This window comes from Acipenser ruthenus, chromosome 12 (assembly GCF_902713425.1).
Source record: "Acipenser ruthenus chromosome 12, fAciRut3.2 maternal haplotype, whole genome shotgun sequence".
Taxonomy (NCBI): Eukaryota; Metazoa; Chordata; class Actinopteri; order Acipenseriformes; family Acipenseridae; genus Acipenser; species Acipenser ruthenus.
Window position 1 is genome coordinate 28,734,767 of NC_081200.1, and position 14,114 is coordinate 28,748,880.

The window sequence follows — 14,114 nt, forward strand, 5'->3', positions numbered from 1 at the left end:
GCGGTTACTAAAACAGGTGTACCTCTTGATTGGTAAAAGTTATTTATGTTTTGATTTCAGATTTGAATAGCAAAGTAGAGGAAGATTCCATATGATCTATCTTTTTGTCTTACTTGTTGGGAAAGTGGTCAAAGTATCTGATTTGTGTCAAAAGTTACATCGTTTACAGTAAATAGAATGTTGGAAGTCTTGGAGTTTTTAAACAATGGGGAGCTTAAGAGTGTTGAAAAAAGACCGATTAAAAGTGAATGAAGATGGACAAAAAAAGACAAAAAGCTTAATAGTTTAAAAAGTATAAAATATATCAAAAAGTTGTATAAAAGCACACTATTCCAGACCGGTCTACACGTTTTAAAGTTTGAACAGCGTTTCTAGCTTAAACGGTGTAAGAGGAGTAGCGTGCCAAAGAATAAGAAGGAGAAGAAGAAGTGTGTCGAAGATTTAAAGTGGGGACTCTTGCTTCTCAAGCCCCACTAATTATTCAGTAAAAGGAGAGTTGAATGCATTTAAACAAACATTAGTTCATGCAACAACAATAACTGTGAAGACTGATGTGAATTACAGTTGGCAGCCAGTGGTAGTTTGTGTTGTATAACCCAGTAGTGTGTCACTCACCAACTACAGTACAAAATAAAGGCATTATTATTTCAATTTGAAATCATACTTAACCGTAAACATTTCAAGAGTTTTCACATAGTAAAATAACAGGTGGGGTTGCTTTTATTTTCATATTTGTTCCAGACGATTTCATCCAGGCTGTAATTGCAAGCTGCGTAGATCTTACAAGTCAGTATCAAATTATATAATAAATACAACAGAAATACAGGATCTGGTGATAAAATTCGGTCACTGAGGGAAATACAACTGTAATCACATATACTACGGTGATTTCTATGAAATCAAGAGACATGCAAGTCAAATTTCAATCCAGAATATTAACAGAAGCTGCCCCCCCCCCCCCCCCCATTAAAAAAAAAATAGATGAGCTGTTTTCTTTTTTGATTTTTTTGTCAGTTTAATCAAAGACACATGTCACAGTAAAAGAAACTCAGTGGGGAAGAAAATCTAATGGATCTCAATCTATTCTGCCAACCAGCAGGGACTTTAACACTTATGCTATAATGTCAGCAAGTCATTTCTATTGTACCCTTCACAGGACAGGCATATGCTTAATGGCTCCCAATTATCTCTTGGGGGAAGTTTTAGGAAATCTTCTGTAAACAAATGAAGCACAAAATGAGTTTTCTTTCATTGACAGTGAATTCCCTTGAGATTTCAGAGTAGAAAGTTAAGGTAAAATAGAGAAAACAACACACAAAAAATAAAGTGTTGCAAGAGTATAAATCCAATCTGTTGCTTCTTTCTACTTAGAATTACAGATTTGTAAGTAGCAGGGTTCTGAAAAAATAGTGTTACATTGTTACATGTCCCCACGTCTTGCTACAACGGTTTAAATACCGTACCTGTCCCACCTCCGCCTGTGAGAAACCCCTGCCTGCAGGAGCCAAGGTTCACCACAGTATGTTTCAAAGCACTTTTCAAAATGGCTGCTCTAGTACACTGATAGTGTAAGGATTATTGCCCACATTGTCAAACAGATAACACAACAATGACGGTCCATGATACGGTACGGAACAGAAAAGCCAGAGCACTTGTTGTTATATTTTGTTTTGTTTTTTAATAACTCTTCCTACAGTGAAATGATAATCAGCTTAATTAGACATTTTTAAAGAGTTGCAGAGTTCAAGTTACTTAAAATGTTATAGCACTTAAAATCGGAATATTTTTCGGAACCCCGCTCTTTAAACATTCTACACATGTAATCCAAGACAGCAGAGGCACTTTCATTCAAGCCTATTGCAGTGAAGGAATTATATTTGATTGCAACTCACCAGGTAAAGATGAGACACAGCAGAGTGGAAATCAGTATAAGAAGCTGATTAAACATGGCAGACTGCGTCCGCTGGATGGCTCTGTGAAGGTCATTCTAAACAAACAGAAACACGACTTGCATCAAAAGTGGACAGAATCTGTATTCTATTTTACATTTTATGTAAGGGTTAAAACAGAAAATCCATTATGAGAGATATACTTCAATAAATAAATAAAACTGGCAAAAACATTGATATCATGAGTGGCAAGTCACTTAATTACATAGATGTAATGGAGACATGCAGACTGCAAGAGTTTTGAAGGAGACATCTGATGGATAATAACAACAGCAGATAGTCAAGTAGTCAAAGGGGGGAGGCTGTATTAATCCTGAGTTGAAAATAGGTAAATATATTAATTCTCATTAACAATGCATATTATGCCCTTTGTTCTGAAATGGATACAAAAAGGGCCACAGAAAAATGGATGCACTATGATGCTCAAATGGTGTTTGGTTTCATTCTCCGGATAACACTGTGTAACAAATTTTTTATTTTTTTTTGGTTCCTGGGTAGTAAGTGTTATTTCCTAATTGCTTATGTCTCAAAAGTATAGAAAATAGCTATTATTCTCCACATACTTTGCTTTTGTGACCAGGACAGTGATATTTTGAAATTTACCTATTTTCCAGAACATTCCAGATAGATTCAGTGCTGAGTAAACTTGGAGTAACTTCTAGAACTTTCTAGAACTTTCCAGTAATATAAATAGTAGTATAAATACAGGGGCCTTAAGCCCACCAGTTCAGTTTAGTTCCAGCTGCCTAAGTGGATACATATCTGCATTTTTCTGAGATGGCATCAAGAGGCTGCAGACGCATTTTGAGACTTCAAAATGGTGGCATTCCTGATGGGTCTCCAAGGCGGTTTTACCAAGTTTCCCTGCTATCTTTGCCTTTGGGACAGCAGGGACACCAAGGCGCACTACCACAGGCGGGACAGGCCACAGCGGACCGAGTTCTCTGTGGGGAGGAACAACGTCAAGTGGGAGCCACTGGTGGACCCCCGGAAGGTGCTGATGCCACCACTGCACATCAAATTGGGCCTTATGAAACAATTTGTCAGAGCTCTAGATAAGGAGTCGGCAGCCTTCAAGTACCTTCAAGACTTCTTCCCTAAACTGTCTGAGGCAAAGGTCAAAGCCGGTGTCTTCGTCGGACCACAGATAAAGAAGATCCTGGAGTGCAATGAATTCCCCAAGAAGCTCACTAGTAAGGAGAAAGAGGCTTGGAACAGCTTTGTCGCAGTGGTTCGGGGCTTCCTGGGCAATCACAAGGCCAAAAACTATGTGGAGCTGGTTGAGACTCTGGTGAAGAACTACGGCACAATGGGCTGTAGGATGTCCCTCAAAGTCCATATCCTTGATGCTCATCTTGATAAATTCAAGGAGAACATGGGAGCGTACTCGGAGGAGCAAGGCGAGCGCTTCCACCAGGATATACTGGACTTTGAACGCCGCTACCAAGGACAGTATAACGGGAACATGATGGGAGACTACATTTGAGGGCTGATTCGTGAAAGTGATTTACAGTATAATCGTAAATCTCGAAAAACTACTCACTTTTAAATCTTTTGTAGTCATTTTTGTATTACTTTAGTATAAATACATGTTAATTTGGATTCATGTTGTTTTTTTCTGACTTTATGTGAACGAAAAGACACAAATTCGCCCGTTTTCTCATTGGAAATAGGTAAATTTCAAAATATCACTGTCCTGGTCACAAAAGCAAAGTTTTTGGGGAATAATAGCCATTTTCTATACTTTTGAGGCATAAGCAATTAGGAAATAACACTTACTACCCAGGAACAAAAACTGTGTTACATAGTGTAATTTAAAAATGCATTTTGTGTAAAGACCAGGGTTAATATTATGTGCAAAACATTTTATCCATTAAACTTAATGTAGTATGGTTTAATTTCTCAGTAATTTAAGTAGACTATACAATTGAGACAAAAGCACTTATGCAACCGTATCCATCAGACTTTGCCATTTTGAAAGCTAGCTCCTAAAATGTCTCACATTACTGACCATTTCTAACAACAGTTAGGCCTCCTAAATACCTGTAGACAAACTATATTAAAATATTGAATCAATTCCCAGGTAGATAAACCATATAACCCTCAGATACCATATCTTACACATACACTTGTACTGGAGCGTAATGTTGCTTAGCATGACCTCTTAAGTGATGTATGCTTACTGGAAACGACAAAGCAGGCCTGAGTGACACATACTTGTCATTTGATAAACTGTATAAAAGCTGGGAGCTCTCAGCAAGTCTAATATTTGAAGTTGATTTTCATTAACATTTCTTTTCAGTCCCTTCATGATTGAAAGTAGATGAGTTTTTAATGATGACAATTACTTGTAATTGCTATTCATGGTTAGGATGGTAGGAAGCCATTAGAAGGGTTAAAGGAGCACATAGTGCTCAACAGTAAGTGCAAGTTGTCTTTTTTATGCAATGTCATCTGTGTCATTGATTTTCCAATCACATTTGAAGTGTCAATATTATCCATATATAGGCACTTGATGTAAAATTACTGTATATGGCCTTAGTGTTAATATAACTTCCTGTTACAAAACCCAATATAATATTTACAGCTGGTTATAATTTTCAGAACCTTGACAATTAAAATTGGATTAGAGTTTTAAAGATGATAATTATGTTTTAATTGCTAGTGATAGTTAGGATGGTAACCTTTAGAATTATTAAAAGAATACATAGTTCACAATAGTAGTAAGGCTTTTTTGTATTGGTTATTCCAACCAAGCTGACTTATTTAAAGCTCTACTTCATTCTTACATTTTTACACTGTATGTTCTGTTTACAATTTAAATGTGACTGTTGGCATATTTGTTTTTAGATTTAGATCTGATTATGGCAATTTATTGACACTTTCTTTCTGCATTGACTCGGGTGGGTATACATCATTAAGGCCGCATCGGCAGCACATTGCTGCAGTAAGAGGGTATTGCACAAATCAAAGCTGGATCAGGGGTGGTGAGCAGTGACATCACAATAATAGCATTCGAACAGTAAGCATACCCAACACCGTACCCAAGATTATATTTTTAACAAACTGTAAATGGATTCTTTGTAAATTATTCTGATTTTCAAATGGATTGAAAATAATTTCTCAAAGGATGTAACAGTTAAAAAGTGATAAAGCAAAAGTTTTGCGCTATTTCAAATATGGGAAGACAAATTAGCATCAGAGGTTATACTTACAATCATGTTCTCCAGGGCATGCTTGGCTAACCAGCAGTTTAGGAATACAGGAATAAATAGGTTCCTCAACGGAGGCCAAAATATCTGAAATTAAAATGATATAGATTCCAATAACTGCATATTTGTAATTGTAACAGTAATCTCCAGATGTGGCTTTTCCGAAAAGCTGGTTAATACTGCTGGAAGGATGCAGACAGGGAATAGAGGAGAAAGATTTATTCAAAGACATTGAAAAAGTCAGCCCACTATTCAGAATAGTATATTATAGAAGTAAACAATATTGGTATCAATGCACATTGCAGGTGCATTAGTAAACCGCATCTATTCATGACCACCCTCTTTCCCCTGGGGTTATCACACCAAAAATGTGTCTGAAGCACCTACCTATCCACATGAAAAACCACAATACATTCCATCGAAATGTTAATGACGCATTGTTTGCCAAAAAAGTAGAAAAATGCTAACAAACCCATGATGTCTTCTGCATTTAGTAAACAACTATAAAATGAATGTTGCCTCACCCTTAACATATAATCAACCCTCTTAATGTATAATTCCAATTTGATGAGGGTAATACTAGAAGATCTTTCTTTTTCCTCTCATCGTTTATAATTGAAATTTGATTCCCTTAATACAATTTAACTAAATGAAAACAGGCCTAGGCATATTGCACACAGAACAGACAACACATGGAAGAAACAAAACACAGGAAGCCAACCAAAGCACGGAAGCAGAAATAAGCCTCAGGAGATAAGGTTTCTTCGAATGTTATTTTTGGCTTCATTGCATTAAGTACTGGCCAGTGAAGAGCATGATCTGACTAGAGCTAAAACTATGGAATTTCCACCAGCAAGAACCCCCACTTACTGTTATGAAAAAGGGCACTGTGTTGATGATTTCAAGGATAAAGGGGATGCGAAGAATCTGTTCCCAGATATTACCCTAATAAAAAGAAACATATTTCAGTTAAAAACAAAGATATGTAAAAAGTGTATTTTAAAACTAAGTCTTGTGATCAACAACATTCAACCAAACACCAGTCTTTTTTGTCTTTTTCTCCTGCTCTATATATTGATTATGGCATGGAGAGCTTATAATCAAAGCTATTTTAGCACTGTAAAAACAAGTATTAATAGGATGTCACCAAAGAAGGCCCTGTTCATGAATTTGCTACACTAATTTAGCTAAATTGTATATTAAAAAATACCTTAATCATAAATATTATTACAAACTATTTTTATGGTCTTAATAATAACTTACTGTTATGATAAAAACATTAAGATTGCATTGCACAGTGCAATATGTCATTGGTTTTCTTAAACAATTGCCAAATAAAAGGAAGCAACAGTGCTAACAACGTCAAACTACAAAACAAAACAAACAAACAAACAAACAAAAAAAAAAAACATTTGCCATGTTTTCAAGTGCTAACCATATTTATAAACAGATTGTATGGATGTTGGGGCAGTAAAGCTGATGTAACATTGTGCACACTGGCAGAGTAAAGATCTGTTGCAGTTTTACTTATTGTATGTGAACTAAATCTTATTACACAACAAATATTGCTGTTGTGACCCCCACTTCGGTCACAATTTCCTGGCATTTTATTGCAATTGTCTTGTAATAAAATAACTCCATGGGCTATTTTCTGGGCTATCAGAGATTTGTTTAGATTAAAGTATGAAATTATCTTTTTATATTAATTACTTTTATACTTTGTCAAAATGTACTGTTAGGAAGCCACCTACAGAATATGACACATTGAATGTTGTTTCATCTGCCCCACTCAACAGGAAAAATGACAAGTCACCCACTAATCCTGCAGTAAACCCAGAGAAGGCTTTGCTATAACATGCTTGACTTGTCTCATTCACACTCTATGACCTTTTCCATTGTGACCAAAATTGAAACGGAGACCAATGAATACCCTTAAATGCATCAAGTTCATGGAAGCATATTGTTTCCAAGGCAACCTTTTGAGTAGGGACTTACCTTGTAACTGAGATATGACAGCAACATTGTTTCAAAGAGGCTTATCAGGGCCACTGTGACCTAAAATGAACACAATATGGTTTTTGTAGAGATCATCATATTTTAAGAATCTTAGATTATTTTATTTTTAGCAAAAAAGAAGGCTTCCGTGTTATACAGACATCTTTGATTGTAATTTTGAAAATAATCTAGTGAAATGTAATCATATAAAACATCCTGAATAAACTGACAAAATCTATGTTCATTATAAAAAGAATAGACAATTAAGTTATACCAAACAATTAATATGCCAATATGGAAAGTTGTTTTTTTTTTCCACTTAACTTTGTATGATGCTTACAACCATTCTGAGTTCAACAAAGTTAGATAATTCACTATTTCAAACAGCCTTTCTCACTTGTTGGTTACTTTTATGGATGTAACAGAATCATGTTTATGATCATATCATAATTATCTTTTCTATCACGGTATTTAACAGAGCAACACAATATCAAAAGAAATTGCAGTTTTCCCTTACCTGTAACCCCCATAAAGGAAGACTCCTTCTCACCCAGATAACAGGTGACCTGGTACAAAAATGAGAAAAACCACAAGAAGCCTTCAAAACTCCAGAGTGGCTTTAAAGTGGTTTAAAAACATATACAGTACTGGTTTTGCAAATCCATTCATCTTTTAGCATTTGCTTTAAAACACTGTTTTTGTTTTTTTGTTTTTTTGAACGAATATAGTTCATAGTAGGCTACATGTACATTATAGTAGAAAAAATGTAAACACCATTTCAACTTACCAATCAATTGTTGTGTAGTTTTGATTGGAACAACCCCAGCTTAAAAATAAATAAAAATAAATTATGCCTGTCACAATTGCTTGAAAATATTACTGTATTTATTTAATATATATATATTATATTATTGGCACCCTTGATAAAGATGAGCAAAAAAGGCTGTATAAAATAAACAACAAAGGTAATGAGCAATATTTTATGCTCAAATATATGGGAAACCCATATTCTTTTATTCTAATACAATTGCTCAGATAAAAAGTTTTTTTATTAACAAGTAATATATTTTTTTCTCAAAAAGACAGGTGTCAGAATTATTGGCAACCCTAAAATTCTTATAAATAAAATCAAACTAAATTAAATCTGCATTAAAATTCTACTTCTTTAAGTTCATCTCAGTCTTAGGAACTGTATTGTGGCCTTCCATGGCTTCCTATTTCACTGGGGTATAAAAATGAGGTAACACGCATATGAAATCCACTTGTCATCCATCACCATGGGGAAAGGCAAATAACTCACAAATGAAAAGAGACAAATGGTTGTTGACCTTCATAAATCAGGCAATGAGTACAAAACAATGGCTAAAAAACTAAATATACCACTTACCACTATTAGGGCAATAATTAAGAAGTTCAAAACCACTGGAACAGTGATAAACTTGCCTGGTAGAGGACGCAAGTGTATCTTGCCCCAACGCACAGTGAGGCAGATGGTTCGGGAGGCAAAGGGAAATCCAAGGGCCACAGTTGGAGAATTACAGAACTTGGTTGCATCTTGGGGTCACCAAGTCTCCAAATCTACAATTAGATGCCACTTGTGGCAGGATGGCTCGCAGTGGTGAGGTGTGGTGACGTCACGGACCAGGAAGTAACTGAATCACAACAGTGGATGGGCGGGTGAAGCTGAATGCTGCTGCATTCAGCGTATTTAATTAATCAAATAAACAAAACAAAAGATTTAAACAAAACAGAAAACAGAAACCAAAGGGCACGAGGGCCAAACAAAAAAACAGACACACAAGTAAGTATCGTGCTGGCTAATCCAGCACGTTTTGGCAATTGTTTCTAAATATCGTTGTTGTTTCTCCTCGCTCTCTCTCACTCTCTCCGCTCCCCGTACTCTCCTCTCTACACTCAACCCCTCCCAGAACGGACAGCTGCCGCTTCTTATACTCTGGCCGAGGGGTTAATTAGTTGTTAATTATCTTATTACCCCTCGGCCAGAGTCTGCACGCATTTGGTAAGGATGCATGACTGTCAGCTACTTAAATAATCAGTAGCTGATCAGTCATGCATCCTCACAGGGTTTTTAAATATAAATACTAAAAGACGCTGCGCTTTCAACTGCGCCGCAAACAAAAATACAAATAATAATAAATAGGGGCGGGACACTCCGCCACACACCTCCTTGCCAATAGGCTATTTGGAAGGGTTGCCAGAAAAAAAGCCTTTATTGAGAGCAACCAACAAACGTAAGCACCTGGAGTTTGCTAAACGGCATTGGCACTTCGATTGGAACCAGGTGCTATGGTCAGAGGAGACAAAAATAGAGCTCTATGGCCATGCACACCAGCGGTGGGTTTGGCGTTGAAAGAAGGATGCGTGTGCAGAAAAGAACCTCATACCTACTGTAAAATATGGTGGTGGATCTTTGATGTTATGGGGCTGTTTTGCTTCCACTGGTCCTGGGGCCCTTGTTAAGGTCAACGGCATCATGAACTCTACCCAGTACCCAGACATTTTAGCCAAAAACCTGGTTGCTTCTGCCAGGAGGCTGAAACTTGGCCGTAAGTGGCTTCCAGCAAGACAATGACCCCAAGCACACATCAAAATCCACAAAGAAATAGTTAATTGACCACAAAATCAACATTTTTCAATGGTCATCTCAGTCTCCGGACTTGAACCCCATTGAAAACCTGTGGTTTCAATTGAACAGGGCAGTCCATAAGCGCAGACCGAAGGATATCAAGGATCTGGAAAGATTCTGTATGGAGGAATGGTCTAAGATCCCTCCCAATGTGTTCTCCAATCTCATTAAACATTATAGAAAAAGACTCAGTGCCATTATCCTTGCAAGGGGAGGGTACACAAAGTACTGAAAACAAGAGTGCCAATAATTGTGACACTTCATTTTTTTTGGAAATAAATGTATAATTTGAGAAATGTGTAATTTTGGTTGATTCCATTGAATCATTAATAAAGTCAAATATATTCCACATGTTGGTAAATTACAATATAGCTCAGTACTGGTATTATTTATCTTATACAGTCTTTTTTGTTCATCTTTATCAAGGGTGCCAATAATTTTGGAGGTGACTGTATATATATATATATATATATATATATATATATATATATATATATATATACAGTTTTAGCTGTATATATATATATATATATATATATATATATATATATATATATATATATATATACAGTTTTAGCTGTATATATATATATATATATATATATATATATATATATATATATATATATATATACAGCTAACTGAATATAAATATATATATATTTATATTCAGTCTAATTGTATCATACTGTAATGAATTATTTGTACTGTCAACAAGACTGAGGAATCCAGTTGTATTATTTTTTTCTTGACCAGGAAAGTTTAAGTGGCTAAATTGATTTTTCCCCATCAATAGACTGCCACATATGTACTGTATATTGTCATGTAGGTTAATCAACCTGAACATTGTACATTTTGTTCCATTATGTGGTGATAGCCACACTTCAGTTGTAAATTATTCCACCTCCACACTATCATTATACAAAATATGTATCTATATTTTCTTCAGAATATAATTATACTTATGGAAAGATACAATGACTAACTCATTATATTTTGGATCCAGTTTAACACCAGTGAATTGTATTACTTTATTAATCGACGCCATCCCTGTTGAACTGTTTTACTGTCTTTACCTTTTCATGATGTTTTCAATTAATGACATTGTTTTAAATGAGCTGAGCACAGTAACAGTGTAATTGTGTATATCTTTTACCATGCATTTCCTTTTGTAGGGTCATCCAGGACACGGAATATGTACAAAAGGCAGCTTAGTAACTTGAGAGAAAAATTGAACAGACGTATTCTTAGACCTGTGAAGAAATAGACAGCCTGTTAAAGTTTTGAATAATGTTTATCAGTTAGTGGGAAAATGTTGCCCATACATTAGTGTACATATTAATATTGCATGTGTTTTAGTAATATCAGGTAAGTCTACACTCAAAAGTATTACAGGGTAAAAACAAATACTTACTTGATCTTTGGTTTTTGATGAAAAATAGCTTCAGTCTCTCTTTAAAGGTATTTTCATTTACATAGAATTCCACCTGCACCCTGAAACACAGTTTAAATACTTGAGTAGAAGCATTTGTACTTCATTAATATGTAGAACACGTCTGATTAATGTATTATGCAATTTCTATTCCTGACATGTATTACAGTATGTAGCATTTGAATGCTGCACCTTCCTTTCTGATTCAAATGGTACTGTAGGTATTTTAAAGAACTACATTTCCTATCATCCTCCATCTCAGTTACATATGTGAGCAGGAGGATGATGGGAAATGTAGTTCTGAGAGTCCATGCGGGTACATGTGAAGCCATCTTGAGCAGGGAATACAATTTAAAAGTTTTAAAAAGTGGTCAAAATGTAAAAATAATAATAATAATAATTAAAACAATACACACACCTTATGTAAACAGTTAGAACAACACATGGGAACATGTAACACAATAAAATAAAAAAGGTCCTTATATACCCTTTAAGACCTCTAGGAAACAAGGCATCTGTGAAACAAGTCCTTTATGTATTACATTGTTTGGCTGTTAACGATAAGACTGTTAATGACCTTGATGAAGCTGAGAGAATTATCTATAAATAATGTTAAAAACAAAACCTGAAACCAAAATACTGCACACATTCAAAACTCACACATCATAATCTTAATATTAAAAAAGTAATATTTCAGTTGAACAATAGTGTTACTTTATGGGTAACAAGAGCATTGCTGTGAAATCAGATTTACCAGTAAGTGTCGTCAACTGGAACGCAACTCCAGGTCCCTGCTAGGGACAAACAATGAGCTGTTAGGCAGTCAATGCCAAACAGAGCTAAAGCAAGAAATCAATCAGAGTTTCACAATAACCACATTGTGCCTTGTGAAAAGAAATCAGGTTTGGCAAAATTGAAGGTAATGAGAGGCTTTTAGAAACTGAAAAATCATCTGGTATCAGTTCTAGAAAATTGAACCACAAGTGTAATACAAATAACCCTAATCCTAACTCTAACCCTAATGTAACAAGAGTGCTTCAGGAGTTCTACGAATTCTGTGGAAATTGATGAAAGTGGCATGGGAAAAACAGGTTGTACCAAGAGCATGGCGCCGAGCAGGTGGAGTCTTTATACCTAAAGAAAAAGATTCTACAACAATCAGTTTCTTCCTATTTCCCTATTAAACGTAGAAGGCAAGATTTTCTTCAGCATTATTGCTCAGAGATTGTCAACTTACCTATTAAAGAACTGCTTCTTTGAAACTTCAATACAAAAAGCGGGCATTCCAGGTTTCCCAGGATGCTTAGAACACATCAATGTGATCTGGCAACAAATTCAATCAGCTAAAAAGGAGAGGAAGGAGCTCCATGTGACATTCCTGGATTTGGCTAATGCATATGGTTCAGTGCCACATGAACTACTTTGGGCAGCATTTGATTTTTTCAGTGTACCGATGACAATAACAGATTTAGTGAAAGCCTACTTTGGAGATTTGCAATTTAGTTTTTCAACTTCAGAATTCAGCACTACACGGCAATGCCTAGAGGTTGGAATAATGGCAGGATGCACCATTTCTCCACTGGCTTTTACCATGGCAATGGAAGTAATCATTAGGGCATCAAAATGGGTAGTAGGAGGAGAGCGCTTGGCTTCTGGAATGCGACTACCACCAATTCAAGCATACATGGATGACATGACAACCATGACTACAACAGTAGCCTGCACTAATCGGTTATTGGGCAAATTAACCAATAACATTGAATGGGCACAAATGCAATTCAAGACCACTAAATCAAGGAGCATCTCTATAATTAAAGGCAAAGTAGTAGATAAAACATTCTTCATTAATGGTGAGGCAATACCAACAGTGTCTGAGAAGCCAGTGAAGAGACTTGGGAGATGGTACGACGGGGATCTAAAGGACACAGTCCGTGTGTGAGAAGTTAGACAACAAGCAGTGGAAGGGTTGAAGAGCATAGACAGCTGCGCTCTACCAGGCAAACTAAAACTCTGGTGCTTTCAGTTTGGTCTACTGCCGAGGTTGCTGTGGCCACTGACTGTGTACGAGGTTTCTTTGACAACAGTATAGAAGCTGGAAGCTTTAATTAGTTCATACATCAGGAAATAGTTGGGAGTTCCACACTGCCTCAGCAGAGTGGGACTTTATGGTAAAGGAATACTGCAGCTACCAGTCTCTGCTCTAACCGAGGAGTTTAAGTGCGCCAAGGTCAGACTGGAAATGACATTAGTAGAGTCACGCGACAAATGCGTAAGGGAGGCAGCACCTGTGATGAAAACTGGAAGAAAGTGGGCGGCAAAGAAAGCTGTGGAAGATGCAAAGGCTGCCCTTCGAATTGGTGATATCATGGGGCAAGTTCAGCATGGAAGAGGGGGTCTTGGACTTAGTTCATCTCCTCCTACATGGCACAAGGCAGCCCCAGCTCAAAGGAGGAAGCTGGTAGTCAATGAGGTGCAAAAGCAGGAGGAGAGGATGAGGTGTATAAAGGCCATTTCCCAGGCCAAGCAGGGAGAATGGATGAGATGGGAGGTGTGGAACAACGCAAGATTGGCTGGCAAGACCTATGGTCAATGGAACAGAGCAGGATCAGTTTCCTCATCAGGTCAACATATGATGTTCTCCCATCACCACAGAACCTAAACCTCTGGGTAGGAGAGGGTCCCTCATGTCCTTTGTGTTCATCACCTGCAACATTAAGGCACATTTTGACAGGATGTAAGGTGGCTCTTAGCCAAGGACGGTTTACTTGGCACCATGACCAGGTGCTGCGATGTTTGGCCTTAGCATTGGAAGACAAGCGTAACATGACCAATAAGTTGCCACCTGTTCCATCAAAACATTACACACAAAAGACAATATT

The 14,114-nt window shown here is 36.6% G+C and overlaps 1 protein-coding gene across 1 annotated transcript in view; it reads right to left on the reverse strand.

Moving 5' to 3' along the window:
• The window catches only part of LOC117417391 (potassium channel subfamily T member 2), a 72,590-nt gene that overhangs the window by 45,194 nt on the left and 13,282 nt on the right, over window positions 1–14,114 (reverse strand). The window contains exons 2-9 of the mRNA XM_034029526.3: window positions 11,218–11,297; window positions 10,960–11,056; window positions 7,944–7,982; window positions 7,674–7,722; window positions 7,157–7,216; window positions 6,032–6,106; window positions 5,165–5,248; window positions 1,893–1,987 (exon numbers count right to left, since the gene is read on the reverse strand). Of these exons, the coding sequence (XP_033885417.1) occupies window positions 1,893–1,987; window positions 5,165–5,248; window positions 6,032–6,106; window positions 7,157–7,216; window positions 7,674–7,722; window positions 7,944–7,982; window positions 10,960–11,056; window positions 11,218–11,297 (579 nt within the window). The remainder of the gene's footprint in view (window positions 1–1,892; window positions 1,988–5,164; window positions 5,249–6,031; window positions 6,107–7,156; window positions 7,217–7,673; window positions 7,723–7,943; window positions 7,983–10,959; window positions 11,057–11,217; window positions 11,298–14,114) is intronic.